General features: G+C 42.2%; 1 protein-coding gene across 4 annotated transcripts in view; it reads right to left on the bottom strand.

The window, feature by feature from the left end:
• SKP2 (S-phase kinase associated protein 2) overlaps window positions 1-11,147 on the bottom strand; it is a 62,207-nt gene that overhangs the window by 33,079 nt on the left and 17,981 nt on the right. For all 4 annotated transcript variants that reach the window (XM_002713966.5, XM_051853834.2, XM_070056642.1 and 1 more), the window contains exons 6-9: window positions 9,079-9,177; window positions 8,201-8,331; window positions 1,674-1,725; window positions 1,396-1,503 (exon numbers count right to left, since the gene is read on the bottom strand). In XM_002713966.5, the coding sequence (XP_002714012.1) occupies window positions 1,396-1,503; window positions 1,674-1,725; window positions 8,201-8,331; window positions 9,079-9,177 (390 nt within the window). The remainder of the gene's footprint in view (window positions 1-1,395; window positions 1,504-1,673; window positions 1,726-8,200; window positions 8,332-9,078; window positions 9,178-11,147) is intronic.

Genomic DNA, 11,147 nt, shown 5'->3' with positions numbered 1-11,147 from the left:
TCTATGCCTCTCGAGTAAATGAGTAAATTTTTAAAAAAATTAATGTGAGGGCTCACAGCATTTCCCCTTCACCTCTGCTTGAGGAAAAGCATTTGGAGGATTACCTGCTTAGCCTCTTTCTTTCTGCAGAGAAGGAGCTAAAGCACACCTGGATAGATTCTCCTGAGAAAAGCAACCACAGAATTATCACCACAGTCTCCAGGGGGCTGCAGTGGCAAAGAAACTGGTGCCCAGATGGCAAGGACTAGAAGAATGGATAACAGAAAAACCTTTTTGGGCAGACACTAGAAGAATCCTATGAGTTTTGCATGCTACAAAATGCTGCAGGCATTTTAATAAGAGATCCATGTCTATTAATTTATATCCCAAAATTTGAGAACCATGCAAGGAAAGACTGGCAGGCCCTGAGTTTCAAGATTAACTAAAATGATTGAGTAAAACAGAATTGTTAAGATTTTTTTATTTTACCAGTTGACCCTCTGCAGCTGATATGTCTGATTTATATATTAATTCCAAACCAGTAATTCAATAACTAAATTCATTCTTTGTTCAGATTCACCACCGCTGGGTATGAAACTGAAGTGAAATTGCTTTCATTTGGGCAGTAAGTTAAATGAGTTCTGCAGCCACCTGGCCAAGTCTAAGCTACTGACCTCTTGTGGCTCTTAGTAAAACTGCGATATTTGGCATTAGGAAGCCTTTTCCAGCTTTCTGGGATGAAATAGGGGAAACTTTAAAAAAAAAAAAAAAAAAAGGCAGATGATATACCCAAGATGATTTCTGCATCTGTCCAGGAGATCTAGGATCTAAACTGAGCTCCCTAATCACCACTGCATCTGGATAAGGCACTTAATCCGCCCCCCGCCCCCCCAACCTCATTCAAAAAAGCATCCGATTCTCAGGATCCAGTCTACCAACATGCTTTTATTCTAGCAACTCCTGACCATCCAGACATTCATCACCAGATTACAGAACTTTTTTTCTAAACACAGACTCTGGAATCAATTGAGATTGATTTGAAAAATTAGGAAATAAAAATAACAAGAAACCCATCCACACTGAGTTTGTCTTCCTAACTACACTGAATACATCGGAGACAAAGAATATCTTGTACCTCTTTCGTGAGTCTTCTCAGGCACAAGCATGCGATTTCTAGCACACAAAACTGCTGACAGCTAAATTGAAATATGCGTTTAGTGACAACTTCACCAAACATTTTGAGGAGGAAGTCTGCCCTGGTCTTTTCATTTTCCTGATTACTCTTAGCCAATTTGTGGTATACTACTATTAGTGTTTAAGTTTTCAATCTCTGCTACTTCTAAAACAGATTTCCCACCAACTGGTATCTCCGTTGGGCGCTGCCTTCTCTTAGCAATAAAAATAAAATATACTTACAGTAAAGTTTCAGGTATTATATCATAGCATCGACTGAGTGAGAGGTGTTGGAGGTAGTTGAGCTGGTGAAATTCCGGAAAGCAGTCATTCTTTAGCATGATGCTGTCACTGAAACACACCAAAAGAAAAAGTAATCACAACCTCCCATCCGTCTTAGATGGAGATGGAAACAGTTTACTGCTTCGTTCCTTCAATTCAGCATTAAGATCCTTTCCCCCACTCAATAAGCAATGAAGATCTTCCAACTTTTGATCTCGAATAAGCAAACAAAACAATACCTTAAGTCTAGGTGGACAAGATTGGGGCATCTTCTAACTAGGGTAGAGACATCTAGGAAAAACAAACACACACGATGGTCACTATTACAAGAGAAATAAGACCAGGATATTTGCCATGACTGCTCTCCTTTGCTACTGCGCAGGGAGTTTGAGACAACACACCTATGGTCATGCACTATTAGAAAAAACAAATGAGCATCCAGGCACACAAAATGTTCTACCAAGAAAATCTGAGAGAATCACCTGGAAAACTACTTGAAGTGAAAAGAGACCCATGTAAAATGTTAACACAATCCAGTGTTTATGTATTTATCAGCAATGGCTGGCTGGAAAAACAAAAGGAAAAAGAATCCCACTCACAATGGCAAAAGTCGAAACCATACAACCATATACATGAACATACAATGATGATAAAGGTGGCTCTTCAAGTCAATGAAGGAAATCATAGATTATTAAAAAATCAACATTGCTACAACAACTGGAAAAAATTGCTTCTCCAACTCTAGTAATATATCCAAATAAAAGTTGTAAATGCAAAAACAAAAGAGTAATACTTTAATACATTCTGGGATATGTAGGGTATTTCTAAACCTAGATGAAAATACAGAAAGAACAACACTTATAACTGTCTACATAAAAATTTTTTAAACTCGGGGCCACTGTTGTGGCGTAGCGGGTAAAGCTGCTGCCTATGATGCCAGCATCCCATATGGGGTAATGGTTTGTGTCCTGGCTGCTCTACTTCCAGCAACTGCTCTGCTCCCAGCTGACTGTGCCTAGGAGGGCGGTGGATGACTCAGGTCCTTGGGCTCCTGCCACCCACGTAGGAGACCCAGAAGATGTTCCTGGCTTCAGATTGGCCCAGCTCTGGCCATTGAGGCCATCTGGGGAGTGAACCAGAGGGTGGAGGATTTCTCTCTCATTCTCTGTCTCTCCCTCTCTCTCTCTAACTCTACCTTTCAAATAAACATAAGTAAATCTTTAAAAAACCGTTTTTAAAACTAGCATGTTAAAGCAAATTACAGAAGTATCAGAAAACTGAGAAGTAATGTTTTCAACATACACTAAACAGAATTTAATAGTCATTTACTTACAAAGAGTAAAAAAGATAAAATATGCAAAGAATATAAACAGGTAATTTGTAAAACAAATAAAAATGGAGCAGTAAATACTAAATAAAATTAGAAATATTGCTTTTTGTGGTGAAATAAAAAAATACTATAATATCCCACATTGATGAAATATAATAGAGCAGGTTCCCTCACATGCTATAAGCAGATACTTAATTTTATGTGCAGCCTTTCAGGAGGCTGAACTATTTTTTAAAATTTGAGTGGCAGAGTGACAGAAACAAACAAACAGAAAGCCGGAGAGAGCTCTCATCCCTTGGTTAACTTTCTAAATGCCTATAGTGGAGCCAGAAGCTGGGAACCTAACCCAGGTATCGCACACGGTGGCAGGGAGCCAATTATCTGTCACTACCTGTTGTCTCCCAAGGTCTGCACTACCAGCAAGCAGGGTCAAGGAGCTGGAACTGAGACTCGAACCCAGGTACTCCAGTATGAGATAGAGGCATCTTAACTGGTGTTTTAACCATTAGGCCTTACAATATCTCCTAATTTTATTTTTTTTAATAGTGATCTGATTTTTTTTAAGCTTTCAAGTATTACACACTTCACTCTCTGGTCCAATAATTCTATTTTTAGAAAAATACAGATGTACATGAACATATTCTTCACAACAACAGCACTTCTCCAATTAGCTTAATATGTTAACCCTATCCATTACATAGAATACAATGGTAATAGTTGTTGGTAAAAAGCTTTTCAATAATATCTTTTCAATAACACTTTATGACATGAAAAATATATAATATCATATAATAAATATCACAGTGATTTTTATATCACTAGTATATACACAAATATAATAATAAATATCACACAGTGAGACTGGAACAAAATAATTACAATATATCATAATCTCAGTTTAGTCAAAACATATGTACATAAATCCACATTTACAAACCAGGTCACATACAAAAAGAAAGGGAGAAAATGGGCTGGTGAGGTGCAGTGGCTGAAGCAACCACTTGCAACACTGGCATCCCATTTCAGAGTGTGGGTTCTAATCTCGGCTGCTCTGCTTCCCATCCAGCTTCCTGCTCATTCACTTAGAGAAACAATGGAGCATGGCCTAAGTACTTGGGCCCTGCTACCCAACTGAGAGGACTAGATGGAGTTCCCAGTTCCTGGTTTCAGTATGGATCTCAAATGGCTGTAGAAGGCATTTGAAGAGTGAACCAGTGAATGGATCTGTTACTTATCACTCTGCCTTTTAAATAAATAAACAAATCTTAAAAAAAAAAAAAAAAAAGAAAAGAAAAACAAGGCAAAAAGGAAATATACCAAAATGATAATCACTATATCAGAAGTTTGGAATTATAGATAACTTTTCAGCATTTGGAAGTCACATGAGCTACTCAGTCATCAGAAAAATCAATCAATAAATGTTATTTACTTAAAACAAAAGATATGTCTCATGATTACTTGAGGTTTTGGGGCCGCCGCTGTGGCACAGCGGGTTAATGCCCTGGCCTGAAGTGCCGACATCCCACATGGGCACCGGTTCTAGTCCCGGCTGCTCCTCTTCTGATCCAGCTCTCTGCTATGGCCTGGGGAAGCAGTAGAAGATGGCCCAAGTCCTTGGGCCCCCACACCCACATGGGAGACCCGGAAGAAGCTCCTGGTTCCTGGCTTCGGATTGGCACAGCTCCGGCCATTGCAGTCATCTGGGGAGTGAACCAGTGGATAGAAGACCTCTCTCTCTGTCTCTACCTCTCTCTGTAACTCTTGCAAATAACAAAAACAAACAAACAAAAAACCCTTGAGGTTTTATTTTCCTTCTTACAGCTCTATCTCTTCTCCTCTAACTTCTAGATCTGCATTTTCAACTCTCTCTTCAACATACCTACTTGGATACAAGATTGACATCCAAACTGCTATCTAAAATCAACTCATACTCAACTTTGCTGCTACATCTGCTCCTTCCCTAATGTCTTTCCTATCTGAGAAAGTGGTAACTCTTGGATCCAGTTGCTTAGGCTCAAACTTTCAGAAGCACATTTGGCTGTTTTTCTCACTTCCCACATCCAATCTGCCACCAAATTCCCATTAGGTCAGTTTTCCAAATATGCCCCAAATCTCATCATTTCTTAGCACCTCAAATGTTACCACCCCAGTCTCCCGACTGGCCTCCCTGCTTCATACTTTCCCAGCGTAGCATCACAGTGAGCCTTTTAAGGTGCTAAATCACACTGCTCTATTCAAAATATTCCAGAGGCTTCCCATCTCTGAAAAAACTCAAAACTTTGGCCTTGGTTTAGAAAGCTTGGCTGTTTCACCTCCCTTTATTATGCTCTTTGTTCCCACTCATACACTGGTTTCCATATGAAGGCCTTTGCTTTCGCACTTTTGTTCTAGAATATTCTGACATGTCTATATGGATTCTTCCTTTACTGTATCAGGTCTCTTCTCAAGGATCGCCACCTTACAGAGGCCTTCTCTGACCATTCCATCTAAACCCAAGTTCTCTGTGTGCCACATTCTACCGCTCACTCTGCTTTCTTTTTCCTCCTTGCAGTTTCACCTCTTCTTTTATAACATTTAGGACATTTGTTCATTGTCTGGCTCCCCCACTGGATTGTCAGCTTTGCAAGGTTGACTTTCTCTGTTCTGGTCAAGGCCACATCTCCCAAGTCTGGAACGGAGGTTCATGCATTTTAAGAACACAATAAACATCTGTTCAATGATTGACCAAAAAGTGAAGGCCAGCACCATGTAATCTTGAGTGGTTTTAATCATCTAGCCTGCCAGCCAGCCATCAGTAAAAGTGGACACAATCTCACTCTGACACCACTGCAGAAAGAACTAATCTCTGGGGGATAAAACTGGTTAAACCTCCTCCTCCAGCCCTGATTTAGGCCCCATCCCCCCTTGGTGTTAGCAGGCTGTGTTCCCTGCTGATATTCCTTCTTCGTGACCTCCCCCCTACCTCCCCCAACACACACACACACACACACACACACACACACACCTTCATTTCACCCAACAATAGATCCACTTTAGGTAGAAGGAATCTTACAACCCAAGTAATCCAACCTTTATTTCAGAGGAGAGGCAATTTCTGCTGGAGAAATTGAGGTGAAATCTAAGACCAAAGCCAATGCCACTAAGACCTGGCTCAGTGCCTATCTACTGATGAGGGGAGAGCCAGTAATAGTAACAGCCAACAAAAAATAAAACTCTCATCTTACTATGTTGTCAAGAACTATTCAGGAGCGGGCCCAGTGGCGCAGCAGGTAAAGCTGTCACCTGCAGTGCTGGCATCCCATATGGGTGCCGGTTTGATCCCAGCTGCTCCACTTCTGATCTAGCTCTCTGTTATGGCCTGAGAAAGCAACAGAAAATAGGCCAAATGCTTTGTACTCTCATTGGAGACCCCGAACAAGCTCCTGATTCCTGGCTCTGTTTTCGGTTCAGCTCTGGCCTTTGTGGCCATTTGGGGAGTGAACCAGTGGATGAAAGACCTTTTCTCTCTGTCTCTCCTCTGTCTGCAACTCTACCTCTCACACAAATAAATAAAATCTTTAAAAAAAATAATACTTTTGTATAAGAAAATGACTGGCAAGATGTTAACTTATTAGTAATTTGTTTTCCTTTGCATTTTTTCTGTTTTACCTAGCACTGTTGAATACTACTACAGTCAAAATTAAAAACAATATTAAAAGGGTAAAGAAAAAACATAGAACAGAGATATTGTGCAAAGAGGGAGCAATAAGAAATCAAGATACGAATGTTACTTTTACATATCTCTAAAGAAAATGCTCCCTTTATCTGAAAACGCAGGCCTTTGAAGTGGTAATAATCCTGCTACTCATGAAAGTCTACTTATTATCTATAGCCTGATATCTTATCAGAGGACACACGTCCTGGAGAAGTTTCTTTTAGATTTATTTTTTTTTTGAAAGAGCGTTAGAGAGAGGTAGAGATAGAGAGAGGTCTTCCATCCACTGGTTCACTTGCTAAATGGCTGAAACAGCTGGAGCTGAGTGAATCCAAAGCCAGGAGCTTCTTCTGGGTCTCCCATGTGGGTGTAGGGCTCAAGGCCTAGGGCCATCCTCCACTGATTTCCCAAGCCATGGCAGAGAGCTGGATTGGAAGTGGTACAGCTAGGACTCAAACCAGTGCCCATACGGGATGCCAGCACTGCAGGCCAGGGCTTTAACACTCCATGCCAAAGCACCAGCCCTGAGAAGTGTTTTTCAAATACTAATTAATTTTTCAGAGTTCTGTTGTGGTTTGGCCTAGCGTTAAGACAACTTATGTTCCATGTCAGAGTGCCTGGGTTTGGTCCCGAATTCCAGCTCCTGACTCCAGCTTCCTGCTAATGCAGACTCTGGGAGGCAGCAGTGACTGCATTCCTGCTACCCATGTGGGAAATCCAGACTGAGTTCCGGATTCCCAGCTCTGGCCCCAGCGAGGGGCCTTTGTGGGCATTTGGGAGAATAAACTGGCAGACGGGAGCTCTATCTGCCTCTATCTTTCTGTTTCCCTTTGTTTCTTGAATCTATCAATTTTTAAAAATTAAAAAACTAAAGATAATTCTGTAATTTGATTCAAATCTTTTTAACCATAATAAAAATCATAATAAATAAAATATGTACACTCAACTGAGCTGGAACCAACATTAAGACATCAAGATACGGCTGATGTCTATTGCTAGTTTAACCTAGTTTTCGTGCAATCCACAGACTGCAGGTGAGCCTGAGACTGCAGTTGAAGCTGTTAAAAAATTGCCATTTGCCATCACTTATCTTTGCAAATCAAGTTTTTCTTGGTATTATACAAATAAACAAAGCATAATCCAATGTTGAGGTTTATGAGGACTACAAATGTGAGCCACCGCCTTTGACTTTAAATGTCTGTTCATTCACACAGCCTCAGTGCTCTCAGACTGAATTCAAAAGTAAAAGTTATGCATATGAACTCACTTATTGCCACTATGACATCTGGACCAGGTGTGTGTGTGTGTGTTTCTGCTATCCTGCGCGTTGTTCTGCAATACCCCTGGCTTCTACTCACTGCATGTCACCAGCACCCCTTTAGCCATCTCCGTCAAAATGTCTCCAGGGCAGGTGTTTATCCTAGTGGCCGACACCCATGGTCACATCAGAGTACACGGTTTGAGTCCCAGCTCCAATTCCTGATTCCACCCGGGGAGTCAGCAGTGAAGTCTGCAGTAATAGGACTGCTGCCACCCATGTGGGAGAGCTAGATGAGTCCCAGCCCGCAGCTTCAGCCTAGTCAGGCTTGGCTTCACCTAACACTGGTGATCAGCAGCTACCTCATCTAAACAAGGGAACCATATGTGCAGGGGATTAAACGAGGCAACGTGTGTAGAACGCTTAGGAGAGGCTCAGCAAATCAGATCAACTACTGTTGTTGTTAAGGCCTGGGAGTTCTAACCTGACTTTTGGAGATTCTTTCGGTAGCCACTAAGATTCAGCTGGGTGATGGTCTCTGAGACATGCGCCACAGCCACCTGCACGTGCTTCTCAGTGAAGTCATAGCACCAGGAGAGGTTCAGCTCATCCAGTCTGCACAGAAGATGGGGGAGAAGGAGGATAAGAAACCATCACACAGCAATGAGTTTTTTGCAGGCTGCACATAAAATACAAAGCCAGAGATTCCCTACCGTTCTGTGCAGTCACCTGCCCCCCTAAGGAGCTAACTGCCTTTTCCCCTTTCACATACACCTCTGCCCCACTGGCTCCCCAAAGTTGTCAGGGGATCTGAGCACAGGCCTTAGTGGATGCTGCCCCCTTCTGGAGACTGAGGGGAGCACTCTCTTCTCCTGATGGTTCATACCTCCTTCCAAGAATGCAGGTAGAAATTCTAGTCTGTAAGTTTTATCACCTGAGAGGTTTTAAAACACTGATAGAGGGGTGGGCTTTGTGGTTCAGCAGGTTAAGCTGTCGCTTGGGACAAATGCATCCCATATCAAAATCAAGTCCCACTTCTGTTTTTGATCCTGCTTCCTACTAATGCATACCGGGAGGCAACAGGTGATGGCTCAACTATACCATCCACATGGAAGACCTGGAAGAGTCTTGAGTTCCTGGCTTCTGGCTTTGGCTCAAGAAGTTGAGTCATTACCTCCAAAAGGAAGACTGGGGCTGAATTCCTAGCTCCTTGCTTTGGCCTGACACAGTCTGTCTACTGAAGGCATTTGCAGAGTGAACCAATAGGGGAGAGATCTCTGTATGTCTGCCTACCCCCCACACCCCTCTGTCTCACTGTTTTTCAAATAAATTAATTAATGCATCAAGTCCCAAATTTCCTACCTGGAGCAGCCACTTAGCAAAGTCTTCAGGGCAGATTCAGAGAATCCAGAACACCCACAAAGGTTTAGTCGCATTAAATTTGAGTTCTGTGCAAGATTACTGGAAAAAGAGAAAAAAGAGGAACAGTGGTAAGGCACTCACATCTGATCAATGGTGTTTAGAGGAAAACAGTTGGTACAGTCAGTGAACTGACCTTTGAGTCAGAAGTGAGTTTAGAGTTCACATTTCATTATCTTTGTGACACTAAGCAGGTGGCTTTTGTCTCAGTTTACTCACCTGTGAGATGGCAATATCAGTGCCTTCCAGGTAAGGTTATTAAATGATATAACGTAATAAAGGATTTAGCACAGTGCCTGGCACTAAGTCACAGGTGTACTTGTTAAATTAAAGAAAAAATCAATGTGATAAACATATCCATTTCACTTCCATGTGGAATCAGCTTATGGGCAAATTTGTACCCATAAAGCCACCAGTTTCTTTCAATTAAATGTCTCTTAAATTTGTCCTCTTCCACATTCCCAAACACCCTGTGTTAGTGAAACTTCATGATTGGGGTAAGAATTCTGGAATCATATTGCCAGATTCAAATATCGGTTTAGCCACCTACTAACTATGTGATCTTGTTATTCAGCCTGTGACTCAGTTTCCACATCTATAAAGAGGAAACAACAAAAACACATCAGGGGTTAGAATTAAATGAGAATGCATTTAAAGAACCTAGTGGAGGGGCCTGTGCTGTGGTGTAGTGAGTAATGCCACCACCTGCAACCCACATGGGTGCCAGTTCCACTCCTTTGCCTTTTCCACTTCTGATTCAGCTCCCTGCTGATGGTGCCTGGAAAAAGCAGCAGAGAATGGCCCAGGTGTTTGGGACCCTGCCACCCACGTGGGAGACCTGGACAAAGTTCCTGGCTCTCGGCTTCAGCCTGGCCCAGCCCTGGCTGTTGCGGCCATTTGGGGAGTGAACCAGCAGATGGAAGATCCTTCTCTCTAACTCTGGCTTTCAAAATAAATAAATAAATCTTTTAAAAAACAAAATAAAAAAGAACTTAGTGGAGGGGGTGTTTGAAAGTTAAAATGCATTTGGGATGCCCCGTTCCACATAAGAGTGCCTAGGTTCAAGTCCCAGTTCCACTCCTGATCCCAGCTTACAGCTAATTCACATACTGGGAAACAGCAGGTGATGGCTCAGTTAGCTGGGTCTCTGCCACCTATCTGGGAGATCTGGATTGAGTTCCTGGCTCCTGGGCATTTGAGGAGTGAACCAGTGGGTGGGAGGTCTCTCCTTCTCTTAAAATAACAAATAAAGAAAGAAAAATAAAGGACTTAGCATCTGGCATATAACAAGTAGTCAATAAATGTTAGTTGCTCTTGTTATACTTTTTCATATCAGGCTTCATCTTTCTTACCTGAATGAACAGTGTCCTAACTAGTCTAGTTTCTTCCATGTCTGCCACCCCACACTGCCTACCAGGTTCCTAAATTCACACTCTGACACAGCCCTCCCATTCTCACCATGCTTCCCGCTTCACAGCCCAGTCTGTGTGGCCCACATGCCCATTCTAATCACGCCGCCAACTCTGTACCTCTTGTCACTTCCAGCCCTGAGCACTGGGCTCCAGCAACTTCGAACTACTTAACAGAGTTCTGAGTCACACAGTCAGCTTTGCCCAGGCTGCTTCCTTTGTCCTATTACTTGGGGATCTCCTCCCTGAGTATCTTCAATCCTGAGCTGCAGAGTCACTTCCTCTGAGAAGGCTGCCCTCCTAAATTAAATTAGGTCTCCCTGTGGAGGCTGCTACATCATCACCCATGCATCCAGCGAACACACTGCACAAGTAATTATGTAATTACTTGTAATTACGTCCCTTTTACGAATGAGTCAAGGACCATGCCTTGTTCATCCTTGTATCTCTACAACTGAGGCCTGGAATATAACTAGCAGTTCAACTTTTGTTGCCTTGATGAGTCCTGCGAAGTTTTGCAGAAGCTGGAGTACTGCATTAGGTATTTTCTGTGTCCATCTGGATATGGGTAGATGGGCATTCAAGTCATATTCAAGGAACATT

Source organism: Oryctolagus cuniculus, chromosome 14 (assembly GCF_964237555.1).
Source record: "Oryctolagus cuniculus chromosome 14, mOryCun1.1, whole genome shotgun sequence".
NCBI classification, from domain to species: Eukaryota; Metazoa; Chordata; class Mammalia; order Lagomorpha; family Leporidae; genus Oryctolagus; species Oryctolagus cuniculus.
This window is presented reverse-complemented; position numbering and strand designations above follow the sequence as displayed.